Source organism: Pelodiscus sinensis, chromosome 3 (genome assembly GCF_049634645.1).
Source record: "Pelodiscus sinensis isolate JC-2024 chromosome 3, ASM4963464v1, whole genome shotgun sequence".
Taxonomy (NCBI): domain Eukaryota; kingdom Metazoa; phylum Chordata; order Testudines; family Trionychidae; genus Pelodiscus; species Pelodiscus sinensis.
Genome location: NC_134713.1, coordinates 37,398,804 through 37,415,806, shown reverse-complemented (window position 1 = coordinate 37,415,806; position 17,003 = coordinate 37,398,804). Strand labels below are relative to the sequence as shown.

At 44.2% G+C, this 17,003-nt stretch overlaps 1 protein-coding gene across 1 annotated transcript in view; it reads right to left on the bottom strand.

Moving 5' to 3' along the window:
• The window catches only part of MYOM2 (myomesin 2), a 106,257-nt gene that overhangs the window by 61,406 nt on the left and 27,848 nt on the right, over positions 1 to 17,003 (bottom strand). The window contains exons 10-13 of the mRNA XM_006137769.4: positions 15,335 to 15,496; positions 7,118 to 7,259; positions 5,944 to 6,143; positions 4,622 to 4,675 (exon numbers count right to left, since the gene is read on the bottom strand). Of these exons, the coding sequence (XP_006137831.2) occupies positions 4,622 to 4,675; positions 5,944 to 6,143; positions 7,118 to 7,259; positions 15,335 to 15,496 (558 nt within the window). The remainder of the gene's footprint in view (positions 1 to 4,621; positions 4,676 to 5,943; positions 6,144 to 7,117; positions 7,260 to 15,334; positions 15,497 to 17,003) is intronic.

Sequence of the window (17,003 nt, the reverse complement as noted above, 5' to 3'; positions counted from 1 at the left end):
CATATTCCCTATATGCAAAGAAGAGAGATGTTTGATCAAACTGATGAGTCCAACAGTTACTATAGAAAATTGAACCCCCAAGGAGGATTCACTCAAAAGTCTGGAGAATCTAAAGACAAAAGGTGCTTAAAATAAAGTGGGAAGAAAATAAGTATTCATGATATCTTCTACAATATGGATGGTATCACCAGCCAATGTAAATTTAAAAAGCACTAAAAGCTCAGGATCAGGGGAGTGCAAATTAAGTGTACAGCCATCTTGTTCCTTTCTTCACAAGCCATCATGCCTACTGGGATCAGTTGGCATGCAGTAGTGACATGGCCTCACACTTTTTCCATTGTCACACTAAAAGGCTTCAAGGAAGGTGGCAAAGAGCCAGTGTAGCTCTGTGCCCACTTGAAGGAATACTAAACAGCCCTTTTAGGGCAGCTTTAGGACAGTTCAGTGTCATTGTCAGACTAAGATCTATCTTGATAGAATAACATGCTGGTGTAATGAGGAGCAGGACTAAGGCCTATCAATATTATATTTGTCTGGCTCTGAATAAGATGCCAACTGGCAAAAAGTTCAGGAATGGTAATTTAACAGACATCCATAAACATCCTGCTCCCCCTGAATTAAAATATTCAGTGTAAGGGAGATTTTGTTTGTAGGTTTTAAACATATTTTATGACATTTTCTTTTTCTAAGTCCAAGCATAGTGCATAGATAAATGCCTACAATTTGGAATTTAAAAAAGAGAGCAAGAGAAAATGTCTCTCCAGATGGCAATATTAATCATGAAAGTAAACATTTAGATGACTCTGAGCAATATTACTAGAAATGAGAGAAAAAACGAGTCTGTTAAGTATACTTGAAGTATCTTTTATGATACTTTTTCCCCCAATCAAAATCAGAAGCTTTGAAGTTTGCATCTAACGATTGTCATCATTTATTGTTGTTTGCAATGTATTTTAATTTGTTTGCATTCAACACATTGATCTGCTGAGTTTATAACACTTGCTGAAGTCTCATAAATAAAATTATTTTAAGCTCTAAGAGATCTATTTTCATCACAATTTATAAGGATTGAGACAAGAGGATATGAACATCAGGAAAGTACATAGCTAAATTCATACAGTGTTATATAAATATTCACCCCTTAGAATTCCAAGGCTGACATCATCTGTTATGTAATATTGAACTGGTAAAACTAACAACCTCTGTTTACAGATTGCAAGAATATCCGACAATGGTAGGGATAAATTTTGTGATCTAAGGTACCACGTTTTTAAAGCTGGCCTCCAATTTTGCAGATTTAAGTAATTAGGTTATAATTAATAGCATTTGGGGTACGTCTACACTACAGCACTAATTCGAAATAACTTAGTTCGAATTAGTTAATTCGAACTAAGCTAATTCAAACTAACGCGTCTAGAACTAAAAACTAGTTCGAAATAGCATTTTGCTAATTTGAACTAGCATGTCCACATTAAGTGGACCCTGAACCGGGCTTAAGGATGGCTGGAAGCAGTGCCGAGAGGGCATCAGAGGAGGACTTAGAGCGTGGAGATGCTGTCTCAGGCTAGCCGAGGGCTGCGCTTAAAGGGACCCGACCCCCACCCCAGACAGACAGTTCTCAGGGGTGCCCCGCTTGCAAAGCAGTCCTGGCTTGGAGTGCCCGGAGTGCCCACACTGGGCACATCACAGCATTTGGACATCAGACCAGCTGCACTTGTCCCAGGCTGCCATCTGGGGAGAGGGGGCAATTGGGAGGCTGCAGGAGAGCTTCCACCCCCAGAAGCCCGCAGAGCCAGCCCAGTCCTCCCCATCGGGGGCTCGTACCCCATTCCTCCCTCACCTCCTTCCACTTACCCTTCCCTAGCCCCTTTTCTTGATGTACAAAATAAAGGACAATTGTGTTCAAAAATAGAATCTGTCTTTATTGAACAAAACTGGGGGAGACTGGGAAAAGGAGGTGGGAGAGGGGAAGAGAGAGGCTGGGAGAGGGGAGGGCAACTACAATGTTCAGGGGTTGGGAACAGGTCCCATATGAAGAGAGGCTAAAGAGACTGGGACTTTTCAGCTTAGAAAAGAGGAGACGGAGGGGGGACAGGATAGAGGTCTCTAAAAGCAGGAGTTGGGTGGAGAGGGTCCATCCAGAAAAGTTCTTCATTAGTTCCCATAAAGAAGGACTAGAGGACACCAAAGGAAAGGAATGGGTAGCAGGCTTCAAACTAGTAACAGAAAGTTGTTCTTCACAAAGCAAAGAGTCAACCTGTGGAACTCCTTGCTGCAGGAGGCTATAAAGGCTAGAACTAGAACAGAGTTTAAAGAGAAGTGAGATCAAGTGATGGAGGTTGGGTCCATGGAGTGCTATTAGCCAGGGGGTAGGAGTGGTGTCCCTGCCCAAGGTTTGTGGAAAGCTGGAGAGGGATGGTACGAGACAAATGGCTTGGTCACTGTCTTCGGTCCATCCCCTCCAGGGTCCCTAGGGTGGGCCTCTGTTGGCAGACAGGCTACTGGGCTAGATGGACCTTTGGTCTGACCCAGGACGGCCACAGTAAGCTCAGGGCTCAGGGTCGGGGGTCTCAGTGGACCCCCTTGATTTTCATGCACACCTGCTCCTGGGTGGCCAGGCTGGCAGCTCTCCTGTCCTAGACGGCTACTTTCCTGTGCCTAGTGCGGAGATCGTGGACGAGGTCCACGATATCCGCACTAGCCCAGGCAGGTGCCCGCCTCTTGCGGTCCTGGGCAAGCTCCCGGGAGCCGCCAGCCTGGTCCCGGGAAGAGGGGGAGGGCTGGGGGGCATCGGGTGGGTGGCTCGAGCCGTGCCAGGTGCAGGGTCTGTTAGCTGGGTGCTGGCAGGCTTGCACCTGGCACGGGCACTGTAGCCAGCCCGTGCCCCTTTAAGGGTTCCGGGGCCGGGAGGAGGGCAATAGAGTTTCCCTGGTGTTGGCCAGAGTGGCCACCAGGGAAACCTGGGGAGGGCTAGCCTCCCACTAGTTCGAATTAAGGGGCTACACACCCCTTAATTCGAACTAGCTAGTTCGAACTAGGCTTAATCCTCGTAAAATGAGGTTTTCCTAGTTCGAACTAAGCTCTCCACTAGTTCGAATTAAATTCGAACTAGCCGAGCGCTAGTGTAGCACCTATCAAAGTTAGTTCGAACTAACGTCCGTTAGTTCGAACTAACTCTGTAGTGTAGACATACCCTTCGATAGTTATATTCCTGGCTAACACTCACAATCAGATATTCAGAAATCCAAATGTCATTGCTAGTGCCTGCAAAATTAAAAATACAAAACTCTGGGGCAGATTATTTCTCAAATAAATTGAGTAGAGTTGCACTAGTTTAAAACCAGTATAAGCGAAGCCCTCTGATTCTGTGATCTGGTGTAACAATAAGGGCTGTCAATTAATTACAGGCAACTCAAGTGATTAACATGAAACAAATTAATTGTGACTTTTTAAAAATCTAGTTAATCGATTTTAATTGTACTATTAAACAATAATAGAATACCAATTTAAATTTACTATAAATATTTGATTGTTTTTCTACATTCTGAAATATATTCAGTTCAATCAGAACACAGAATACAAAGTGTATAGTGCTAACTTTATATTATTATTTTTATTACAAATATTTTCTCTGTTAAAAAAACAGAAGAAACAATATTTACTCAATTTATCTCATATAAATTCTGTAGCACAATCTACTTATTGTGAAAATGCAAATTACAAATATAGAATTATTTGTATTACATAATTGCATTCAAAAACAAAGTAAAATTTTAAAATCTACAAGTCCACATAGTCCTACTTCTTGTTCAACCAATTGCTAAGACAAACAAGTGTATTTACATTTACAGGAGACAATACTGCCTTCTTCTTATTTACAGTGTCACCTGGGGTATGTCTACACTGCAGAGTTTTTCCCAAAAAAACAGCAATTTTTCTGCTATTGTGTTCTTTTGACAGAAAGTTGAGGGGTTTTCCCCACAGAGGTAAACCTCTTTCTATGATGAAGAAGCCTTTTTCCAAAAAAAGCCTTTTTGGAAAAAAGCACATGTGGACGCAGAAGAGAGTGGTTTTTTTTGAAAGAAGAGGCCACCTAGGAAAAAGCACAGGTGCCCTGGTGGCCACTCTGTCCACAGCAATCACAACTGAAATGCGAGATAGCGTCCAGTCAATGTGGACACTATCTTTCGAAAAAGCAGATCACTTTTTCGTCGTGCTTTTGCTATGTAGACCCTCTCTTTCGAAAAAAGTTTTTCTGGAATATCTCTTCCAGAAAAACTTCTTTTGACAGAAGCTTACAGTCTAGATGTGTCCCTAAAAGTTACAGCAGACAGGTGTGGACCAATACACCTTCATTTTCATCTTCTGAGTTAGAAGCCACCAACAAAAGGTTGATTTTCTTTTTTGGTGGTTTGGGTTCTGTAGTAAATTCATTGGAATGAGAAGTTTGCCTTTGTTGATCTTGTCTTAGACTTGCACTCCTAAATATCTCCATTTATTTAATTCTATTATGAGTTGGCTCACTAGGTGGATTATTTTTTCAATATGTCATGTTTCTAATTATAATCTTAGATTCCTTGAATATCAACAGATGAAATGAAATCATGGTAGAGCTACATACCTTCCAGGTCATCCTGATATATTACAATTTCTTTGCCTCCATCCAGATGAACAGCTGTAGACCAAAACATTCATTTACAGTTAGTTCCCCGTGCAAATGTAGTATATTTACAAATTATGGAGATTATCTTTTATCATTGCCCATGAACATTTTTCTATATCTCCACTTTTGTGTAGTTTTGCATCTCTTTTCTGATGCACAGTCTTGTGTAGTGACTGCTGTCTCAAATCTGGTATGAGTGCTTTGTACATGTGCCTTCTCATTGATTGTTACACACCGATTCTGCCACCTTTACTCACACTGACTAGTACTCATTCAGGAGTAATAAAGGACTATCTAAAGATTAACTGAAAAACAAGGGATTATATTCTTAATGGATAGAATCAATGCTGGTCATGAATGTGAGTGATGCATAGCATATTACAAAGAACAAGTGAATGTTTGGTCTTCATAAGGGATGAAATTCACCCTTGGACAGAAAGCCAGTACAAAACAGAACTTAAGTAAGTTGTCAGAAATCCATAACCTTTGTGCTGACCCTTTTGCATAGTGCTAAATTTCAGCCAACGGAATGCTGATCTAACTACTCTCCAGGTGGCACCATGACCTATACCTGGAGCAGCACTGACAATGTTCCCTTACAAACCAGAAATGTGTGAGACAAAGGAGTACTCACAGTGTGATAATAGGGGAGCAATATGAAGCCAATGACTTGCCTCCTCCTGTAACTACTGCAGGATTTTACTGAGAATGAATTCAAACAACAAGCAAATTTCATTCAGCTACCACAGACATATTGAGTATTATTTTCAAAAATAACTTTGACTTTTAAAGATATTAAAAATGCTGATCCAATCGGCAACACACCACCTTTGGAATGAGATATAAGGCCAGGTTTGTAAAGCTAATATTTAGGCACTAAATACTTTCCAAAATCTGGCCCTTATACGTTTCAAAATAAAGTAGAACAATTTCTAAATACCTTTCGAAATCTGGCCTGTGTGCGTTTGAAAATATTACCCATTATGCCTGAAGCATCCCTTTTCTAGTTACAAATTTTGCAAGTATATGTAAATGAACTGGCACCTTTTGACTCTTGATGAGTCACCTGTATGGACCTTGCTGTCACAGAGGTCATGCCTTCATTATAATTAGCAAGTAGAGGAGTTCAGGAAAAGAATAGAAATTGAAAACCAGCTCTGAAATGAAGAGATTAGTGCTGCCCAATTGGCTACATGCCTAATAGAACCAGAAAATATAACCTTTCTTTATAATATTACAGTGTAAATGTGGAACAGATTCTTAGTTGTTAGGTTACCTACTTTGTAATCTGTCCAGGTCAACAGGATCAAGAGCTGCAACTGCTTCAGATATTCTAGATGGTCTGCTGATACCTGCCTTGTTCACCGCTCTCACACGGAATATGTAAGATCGTCCCTCAAATAGTCCGGTTACAGGGTATTTGCAGATTTTTACTGGAGCATCATTGCACTGGATCCAGTTTTCAGTACCCACTTCACACCTTTGAGTCAGAAAAGAAGATCATTTATGAGGGTGCAGAAATGAGTGTGTGCAATTAGTATTGTGCCTACTAACAGACTGCCAGATCTACAGCTGATTTAAATCAGTGTAGCACCACTGATTTCCGTGGGGCAACCCTGGCTGATGCCAGCAGTGTATGTGGCCCATAATATTTTATTACGGAAAGAAAATCAGTTGTGTTTTATCAAAGGGAACATTATAATAGATTATACACTTAATGGGTGAAAATCACCCATTTCTACACATCACATCAGTCTTATGCCTTATTTTGAGTATATAAATGGAACTTAAATAGTCCATAGACATTGTAGCGATCTCAACAGTGTGTTGAATTTCACCCAAATGACTGCCATTTTAAAATCAACATTTGCCTACAGTTCCCAGAAATCTGGGAGATAGGATATAACTAGTGTATCAGCTGTACCAATGTGGCAACAGTGGGTAAATTGTTATTTTCAATATAGAATACTATATATATTGAAATTAAAGCAGTGATCTTTGTGTGGATCATACATTGCTACTTTTAACATTAAGGATAAGATGCTGGTTGTGACTACAGCTGAAGAGCATTCATTGCAGCTCAGCCTTTGGTTCCCCTCACCCTGAGCTGCCTGTCCTGGACAGGACTTCTAACATAAGGAGCTATCATATTGGCTTAAACTTCCAGCTGAGTAGCCCCTTGAATTGATGAGTCCTTGTCTGGAATACACAAGTATCAGTAACATGATGGAGAAGGAGGCATGGCTGGAGCACTGGTCTCCAACAACTGGAACTTGTGGGCTGTTCCAGCAATGTCCAAATTAGACCAGCCCTAAGGCTCCTCTAAATTGGGAACTATGCTGTCCCTAGTACTATAGACCCAGTATTAGTATTCAGGGCATTAAAATGGTGACTTTTTTCAGTACATAAGTGCTCATACACAAAAAACACAAATGTAAACACACATATACACACCTATCAACAAAATATCCTATGACTGGACTCTCGCTGGCTGTATTTGGTGGTTTCCAGGTTACAATGACATAATCTCTGTTAGCATCATAGTATTTAACATCCATTGGTGCTCCTGGTGCTCCCGCAATTAATGCATCAGCATCTAGATCAGAAAAAAAAATCAAATTAGAATCGACTACCATACATTTCGGGTGAGTCTAGACTGGCAAGAAAATTTGTCAGCTGTCTACACTCACCGCTTGAATTTGCACAAGAGCACTGACGTTCTAATGTAAGAATTCAGTGTTTCTTGCGCAAATACTTTGACGCTCCCACTCAGGGATAAGCCCTCTTTGCAAGAATACTTGCGCAAGAGGGCCAGTGTAGAAAGGCACCTTAATTTTTTGCGCAAGAAAGCCCGATGGCTAAAATGGCCATCGGAACTTTCTTGCGCAAAAGCACGTCTATACTGGGCACGGATGCTTTTGCGCAAAATTACTTTTTGCACAAAAGCATCCGTGCCAATCTAGACGCTCTTTTGCGGAAATACTTTTAATGGAAAAACTTTAAGGTCTGGAGAGAGACTCCATTGTTATATCACAACAAAGATGAATTATACAGATTGTCCCATGCATCACAGTACTACTCTTTTTTTATGCCAGTGAGACTCCAATGGTTTCCATGAAGTTACCCTGGAGTAGCACAGTGGAGAATCAAGCCCAGGAGATCTACCAATAGGTTTAAACACCTTGGTATAGATTTTGGGAAGTAGTAAAGGATATTCGGCACCAATTCTCACTGACTTTCAAAGGGAGTTGAGCACCTAAGTAACTTTGGTGCTTCTGAAATCTCACCCCTCAGAAAGATGGATTTCAGTCACTCCTACGTCAGAGAGAGGTACTTACTGAAGAGCATGTGGGCAGGACAAAGACATTTCCTAAGGTTATTTAGCATGTGAGCGTTTGCTATATTTCTAAGGTTACTTCTGTATTCAAATATTGAGATACACTCCTAAGTAACTGACGTTTCTTAGCTGAGACACCTGTCTGTGGCCTGATCCTGAGAAGTGTTGAGCACCCACAACTCTTATATGAAACCTGTTAAGAGGTAGAGTTCTCACCCTGCTAGGAAAGGTGTATACCCATATAGGATATACTGTACTCCAAACTTCCTCTTTCCTGGCTCTGTCCTTACTGATGATGGAAACAACAACAACCAAGTAGAAACCTCAATCTAAACTTCTTCCAAAGCATTGATTGCTCCTAAAGCTTTCTCTGCATATTCTCAGAGAGATACTGCACCTCAAGAAAAATCGACCTGCTGAAGTAATGATGCTGTTTTTATGCAGGGTTCTAGCACCTGCATTTCGGGTGACTCAGAGAAGTCCTATATCTCTGTCCACAACCAGCTACCCTATTACAATGACAATGGTGTTTAGAGGCAGATGCTCAGAACCAATCCTCAATATTATACCAGTCTTTGAAAGTTTAGAATGATAGGTCTGGTTGAACCCTTATGTTATATATACGGAGGCTAATTTCTACCATTAGATCACAGCTAATGTGAAAAGGGGGCTCTGGTATACCCCTGCCAGTTTGTCTCCCCTTGGTATGCATCTTGTAAAGGCTCTCCATAAATCCAAGGACCTGTGATTGGGAAGAGGTGAAAGTATAGGTGAGCCAAAGAATATGCTCATCATCCACCTACCTACACAACGGAGATTCCCCAAGAAAGCTAATATGCTTTCCATGATTTTTTCCCTTTTCAAGTTGGATTTCACTCCCAGGGAGAGGACTTGGTACAAGGAAGCCTGTGACGGGGTGAGGCAACCCCGCACTAAAGGTGCCCCCCCCCCCCAGCGAGGCAGGGAGAAGCGGCATGGCTTTTCTCGCCGCTGCCGAGGACGCGGTCGGCGGGGTAGCCAGGATGCACCGCTCGGCAGACGGCTTAGCCAGCGCGGCCCCGAGCAACGTGGGGGGTGAGAGGGTGAGGCAACCCCGCACCGAGGGTGCCCCCCCCAGCGGGGCAGAAAGAAGCACCGCCGCTGAGGATGCGGTCGGCGGGGCAACCAGGACGCGCCGCCCGGCAGGCAGCTTCACGAACGCGGTCCCGAGCACCGCGGGAGAAGGACCCCCCGCGCTAGGGTTGGCAGGGGCAACGGGGGAGGAACGCCACCCCACCAGCCTCAGGGCGGGCAGCCCCGCAGACGCCCCCAGTCAGCCCTATTCCCCACTACTGCCGGCGGCAAGAAGGACGCCGGGAGTGAGTAGAGACAGCTGGGAAGGAGAAGGTGGAGCTGCGGGTGAACGCAGGTGCAGATGTTCTGGATGGGCGGGGGCGGCACCCTCCCCAGGTATAAAACCAGCAGAGTCAGAAGAAGAAGGGGGAGGTGAGGAGGAGGACATCGGAGGAAGGGACTGAGAGGCACGAAGAGGCAGCGGGACAAGCCGGCTGGTGAGCGGACGAACGAGGGCGTGAGGAAGCAGCCCAGGGCGGGTGTACTGGAGCCCGTGGGCTGATGTGCTGAGGCTCCGTGCCCCATCAGCCAGGCTGGGGGAGAGAGGAGCGTCTCCCCTGCCTTAGGGCCCTGGGCTGGGGTCTGGAGAGAGGGAGGGCCCGGACCGCCCTCACCTCCTCGCTCGAGGGATCATCTGGGCAACTAAAGGGAGTGTGTCGGACCCGGCGGGGTCCGCACTAGAGGAGGGGACGGGACTCCCCCTTCCGCCGGAAAAACCGGCCGGAAAAACCCGGAGTCAGGGCAGCGGCAAGCCCAAACCGGGGCACCCCGCCGGAAGCGGGGGAGGGCGCGGACCGAGCCGAAGCGGCCAGCCCGCCCGCCCCCGGCTTGCGGCCCCGAACAAGGCACGGGCCCATGCCGGGGCGAGGGCGGGGGCGGCGGCGTTGTGCGGGTGGGGCGGAGCGCCCGGACGTCACTCCCCGGTGCCCATAAAGGTGGTGGATGGGCAGCAGGAGGGGGGGGTAGGAACGAGGAGGTGGCGGCCCTGGCTTCCAGGGGCACCAAGTTCCCGGCCCCCCGGGCGACCAGGAAGGACGGCGTCGGCAGCTGGCGGCTCGCACTGGGACGGACCCGGAGACTCTGGTGCGGTGAGTGAACCCCGACCTGCCCCATCTCCGGGGCAGGCCAGCAGGGAGTGGAAGGAGCCCGAGGCAGGGCCCTTTTGGCGCCCGTGGGCGGATGAGTTGAGGGCTGCCGCCCCGTCCGTCGTGGAGGGCGACGTTTAGGCGCCAAACTCCACTTAGGGCCTCGGGCTGGGACCCGGCGGTGAGGGAGGGCCCAGTCCCCCACTCCCCCATCCTCCCTGCAACCCTCGAGAGCTAGGAACTGGGTGGACTGGACCAGCAGAGGAACCATCCAAGGACCAAGACCCCACTCCCTTTTCCCCAACCACGCCATAACCCGCCCTCTCCCTCCGGCCGGAGGAGGGGGCCCGGACTCGGGGTTCGCCGAACCCTCTCTGCCGTCACTGGTCGGGAGGTGATCGCACCCTCAACAGGCCCTGCCAACGAACCCTGGGGTCAGGGACGAGGAGGGCAAACGAAGGCGGTGGGTCCGTGGAGCCCCTCCGCCCTCGGCTCGGTGCGAAGCCAAAAAGGGAGGGGGCACGAGACGCTCGCACCCGTAAACCCGCCACAGGGAGGGTTGACCGGGCGCCGCTTTATGGAGACCGGGAGCGTCTGGGACGGCAACCGGGGCAGCGGGGCTGCCCAGGGCGGGGTGAGCCTGTGGACCCCGTAACAAAGCCCCACTAGCCTGGCTCCAGTGAAAGCAGGGTGTGCAGCTGCTGGGGACACAGGGTACATCTACACAGCATTTTCAATCCTATGGCAGTGAGTGTCAGAGACTGTGTCCACAGACTCAGGATCATGGGGCTTGCACTACAGTAGTAAAAATAGTGGTGTGGACATTCAGGCACATGCTGGAGCTCAGGGTCTAAAAAACATCCACTTCCTGGCCTCGGAGCCTGAGCTTGAATGTCTACACAGATGTTTCTATCCCCATAGTGTGAGCCAGAGTTTGTAGGCCTGGTCCCTGAGATTGGTCACCTTCTGGGCAGGGACATTGAAATGCACTGTAGCCATAGAGCCAAATCAGGAAAATATTGATAACCTGGCCACTACCCATATCCACCTACCCAAATAAATGGAATGGTTTAGCAGAAATCTTTGTGAGGAAAACCATATGCATCCACTGTACACTTCTAAATAGAACAGGCCAGACCCTCATTGATGTATATCAGCATATCTCCCTTGATTTTGGTGGAGTTACACCAATTTACAGCTGCTAAGGATCATAATTAAAGAACTGCATAGGCAGAAATGTACTCATTTTTAAAAACAAAAGAAATGTCAAGCCAGCTCTGCCCAGAGATGCATTTGGGATCTCAGGCTGGGTTCAGTGGGAGCTGTATGCAAATATAAGGGCAAACTCTAACCTGTATTCTATTTTAATGTATTCCTCTCCTTTTCATCCATATCTCTTGTGAAAAAACCATTCCTACGGCAAGATAACCTTTCTTTTCCCTTCTTCCCCAAGTGTTGCGCATAGTGCTGGACTGTGATTGGCTCTGGTGAAGGTACAGTGAAGGGAGCGTACATGGAATCAATTCCCCATCCCTCTGTGCAAGGGTCAGGCATAACCACAGTCCCTGAACTTGAAAATTTAAATGGCCTGATCCAGCTAGTGAGCCCAGCAGCAAAAGCCAGCGTGAAGAGGAGAGGTTGGGTGCAGACACATTTAAAGCCATCTATGACAGAATGCATTGAGTTAACAGGTTGATCATTCTGACACCAATTAATTCCGCCAGAGAAGCCAGAGTGTAGTAATTAATTAAAGTTAATTATCTATTCAGCTATGAGGGGCAGATGACCTAAAGAGACAATTAATCCCTCAGCTGGAAACTGATGAGAAGGAAACAGGAAAGAAGTGAGAAGGAGAGCAGACCAGGTCTAACTGAGGCTAGTCTCAGAGATCTCAGAAAAGAGAGACCTTTGTGATGATCAGGCCCTCAAAGTCCTGGCAGAAGGGGGGATACTTCATGGGACTATGAAGATGCTGGTGAATGAAATGTAAGTAAAAAAAAAAATCACACTTTGAATACACAAGCAGCGAATTATGACCTAATTTCTATTTTGCTAGAAGGCAGGAACAGACTAAGCCCTGCTCTGTTAGGGTATGTCTACACTACCCCGCTAGTTCGTGGAATGAGGAGTAACGGTAGTTCGAACTAGGAAGCCTAGTTCGAACTACCTAGTTCGTGCCCCATGTAGCCGCGCTGCACGGGGTTCGAACGAGCAGGGTTTTAAAAATGGCGGCGCCCCGCTTATGCAAATGAAGCCCGGGAAATTCAAATCCCGGGCTTCATTTGCAAGTGCGGTATGCCTACATTACCCTCCTAGTTCGAAATAGGAGGATAGTGTAGACATACCCTTACATAGTACAGCACCAGTCAGCAGAAAAAGTAGCCATCTGTAAAGAAAGAAGTAGGCTGTACCACCATTAAGGATAGGCTCTTTGGGTCTCAAAGGATCATATTTTCAGGAGGATAATCCCACTTGAATTGCCTCTTGGTGTAATGTGACCACACTGTAGAACATTGAATAAATTCCATATTTATATAGTGCTATGCTTTGGATTCAAGAACATAAAAATGGTCATCTTGGATGAGACAAAAGGTCCATCTAGCCCAGTATCAGACAGAGGTCAATGCCAGGTGGTCCAGAGGGGGTGAACAAAACAGGTAATCATCAAATGCTCCATTCCCTGTCATTCATTCCCAGCTTCTAACAAACAGAGGCTAGGGACACCATTCCTGCTCATCCTAGCTAATAGACATTGATAGACCTATCCTCCATGAATTTATCTAGTTCTTTTTTGAACCCTGGTAAAGACCTGGCCTTCACAACATCCTCTGGCAAGGAGTACCACAGGTTGCAACCTATTCATTTTACTTGCTGACTCCTAGTTCTTTTGGTTTGGAAGCAAGTAAATAACCTTTCCTAATTCACTTTTCCACACAAGCTATGATTTTGTAGACCTCTATCATATTCCCCATATAGTCTCCTATTTTCTAAAATGAAAAGTCTTAGTTTAATTAATCCCAACCTCAGCTGTTCCATACTCCTAATCATTTTTGTTGTCCTTTTCTGAACTTTTTCCAATACAAAAATATCTTTTTTGAAATGAGGTAACCATATCTTCATGCAGTATTCAAGATGTGGTTATACCATGGATTTAAAGAGGCACTAAAATATTCTGTCTTATTCTCTATCCCTTTTTTAATGATTCCTAACATTCTGTTTGCTTTCTTGACTTCTGTTACACATTGGGTGGATGTTTGTAGACAAATATCCACAATGACTCTAAGTTCTCTCTCTTGAGTGGTAGCAGCTAATTTAGTCTCCATCAATTTATACATGTAGTTGAGATTGTGTTTTCCAATCTGTATTACTTTGCATTTATCAACATTAAAATTCATTTGCCATTTTGTTGCCCAGTCACCTAGTTTCCTTTTGAAGCTCTTCATAGTCTGCTTTGGACTTAACTGTCATGAGCAGTTTGGTATCATCTGCACATTTTGCCACTTCACTGTTTACTCCTTTCTCCAGATAACTTATGAATATGTTGAGTACGATTGGTCCCAGTATAGACCCCTGTGGGACACCACTAGTTACCTCTCTCATTCGGAAAACTCATCATTTATTTATACCTTTTGTTTCCTATCTTTTAACCAATTACCAATCCATGAGAGGACCTTCCCTCTAATCCCATGACAGCTTACTTTGCTTAAAAGCCTTTGGTGAGGAACCCTGACAAAGACTTTCTGGAAATCGAAGTACACTATATCCACTGGATCCCCTTGTCCACATGTTTGTTGATCCCCTCAAATAATTTGAATAGATTGGTGAGGCGTGGTTTCCCTTTACAGCAATCATGTTGACTTTTCCCCAACAAATTATATTAAGCTATGTGTCTGACAATTCTGTTCTTAGCTATAGTTTCAATTAATGTGCCTGGTATTGAGGTTAGACTTACCGACCTGTAATAGACAGTACCACTTCTATAGTCACTTGTAAAAATTAACTATCCTCTAGTAGGTATAGAAAATAATTTAAAGGATAGGTTACAATCCACAGTTAGTGGTTCTACAATTTCACATTTGAATTCTTTCAGAACTCTTGGGTGAATGCCATCTGGTCCCAGTGACTTGTTAGTGTTTAGTTTACAAATTTACTCCAAAACCTCCTCTGACACCTCAGTCTTGGACAGTTCTCGGATTTGTCACCTAAAAGAATGTTTCAGATCTGGGAATCTTCCTTACATCCTCAGCCATGGAGGCCAATGCAAAAAAAATGAGTTTCTCTTCGGTAACCTTATCATCCTTGAGTGCTCCTTTAGCATCTTTATTGTCCAGTGGCACCACTGGTTGTTTAGAAGGCTTCCTGCTTCTGATGTACTTAGTTGAGTTTTTGGCTAGCTCTATTTCAGATTCCTTTTTGGCCTTACTAATTATAGTTTTACACTCCATTTGACAGAGTTTGTGCTCCTTTTTATTTTCCTCACTAGGATTTAACTTCCACTTTTTAAATTATGCCTTTTTATCTATCTCTGCTTCTTTTACTTGGTTTTTAAGCCACAGTGGCACTCTTTTGGTGCTCCTACTGTGGTTTTTTAATTTGGGGTATACATTTAAGTTGAACCTCTATTATAGTGTCTTTGGAAAGTTTCCTTGCATCTTTTAGGGAATTTACTTTTGGCACTATATTTTTAAATTTCTGTTTAACTAACCTCTTCATTTTTGTGTAGTTCCTCTTTCTGAAATTAAATGTCATAGTGTTGGGCTGCTGTGTGGTTGTTTTTTTTTTTTTTCCTGACACAGATGTTAAATTTAATTATATTATGATTACTATTACAAAGTGCTCCAACTATATTCACCTCTTGGACCAGATCCTGTACTCCACTTAAGACTAAATCAAGAATTGTCTCTCCTCTTTTAGGTTCCAGAACCAGCTGCTTCCAGAAACTGTCATGTAAGGTTTCAAAAAACTTTCTCTGTATCCCATCCTGAGGTTTCATGTACCCAGTCCATCTGGGGATAGTTGAAATCTCCCATTGTTATTGAGGTTTTTATTTCATTTCTTTTAGGCTTCTTTCATTATACTATAGAGCTAAATGTTCTACTTGCTAAGCCCTCTCAAAACAAAGCATGAAAAACATACCTCTGACAAACATGAATGCACTGTACTCAGTCACTCCACCCTTCGTAATTACTCGCAGCGTGTATAAGCCTTCATCATCTTTGTTCAGGTGGGTGAAAGACAGTGCTGCCTGGCCTTCTCCAAAGTACATTTTTGTCCACTTGGAGTCTTTTAGTAGCACATCTGGAAGGGAATTGTGATCAAGTATATGTCAATGAGTTAGCAATAACAATCTTCACCAAAGTTGACTTCTTTGTTAATTAGTGGCACAGTCTGCTGTTTATGCCAACTTTACTCATCATGGTTATATGTGGATATTATGAATACACACACACACACACACGAATTAAGCTATGCCCTGCAAACTCATTTCACCAGTGAGTATGGGGAGAGGCATGTACAATTTAACTATTTTGTGCTGTACCTGTTACACTAAAGAAAATGATTTTCCTTCACCATCATTTTTAATATACTGACAAGAAAATATTTAAAGCTCCATTTTGAAATAATTCTGTGAAAACTACAGTACACAGTAACAACAGCAGTGTGTAATGTATTTAATTTTAAACACACTTTTCTGCTTATTCAGGTCAAATGTCAGATTAGTCAAATTTCTTTCCGCACATTTAAAGACCAAATTTCAATTTAATCTGAAGCTTTGCTGTAAAGACACACTGACTCTTAAATCCTCCAGGCATGCCTGCTGAGCAGGGAATCCAATTAAATCTGAATTTCTCACAGGTCAGAGGTGGTGCCCTGCGATTAATGTAAATTAGTCTGATTGACTAGTGAGATGAGAGTGATGAAACGAGCAGAATATTTTATGCTGGCCAAGGAAGTCCCTCTGTCTCACTTTCTTTTAATAATTGATAGGAGAACTCTTGATTTTTAACCCATTGAGTGCTATTATAATCAATGCAACAGCATTATGTGCAAAGTTTAGCTACAGCCCTATGCTTGATTATTGCCCTGTTGCTTAAATACACTTTGGGGCAGATGTCCAAAAGGTTGCAGACAAGTCATTTTAGCCCAAAGATATATATATAGAACATGGAGCTTCACGGGGGGTGGGTGGAAAAAAAGTGCCACATCTTTAAGTGATAAAGCTGACAGTAAAGGGCTGGGTAATGAATATATGGCTACATGCCTACATAAATTGAAGCAAGAAGTTATACCATTATCCAGGCACTTCCACATGCCTGATTCTTAAGGGAATCTTTCAGGATTTGTACAAGGTAATTGCAATGAGACCTCTTTCCAGCTCTTAATCATGGGCTCTTTATATAACTGTCCAAGGCAGAATCATACAAAATGGCTGCCCATTGCGAGCTGACCACAGGAGATCTCACAAGCAGGAGCAGGTATAGGGGGCTCTGTCAGCAGGGTGGAACATCTTCCATATAAGAGCATAAAAACTTAAACAGAATAATTATTCTCCCCTCTTCACTCCTCCCACTGTGGCAAAAACCATCCAATGAGCTGGATCTGCAAGCAGATGATAAAACAGGCAGGTGACCCCTCTCACTGGGGAATTGCATCCTTTGAACGCCTGGCCTGATCACCCAGATGCCTTGCTCCCCTGCTCCGGAGTGTTTGCTGTGCATATTCGAGTTTGGTCCACTAAAGTGGAGGCAGTCAGAGAGCATGTGGCTGGCCCTTGTGTTCCTGCTGTCTTCTGAAACTTATAATC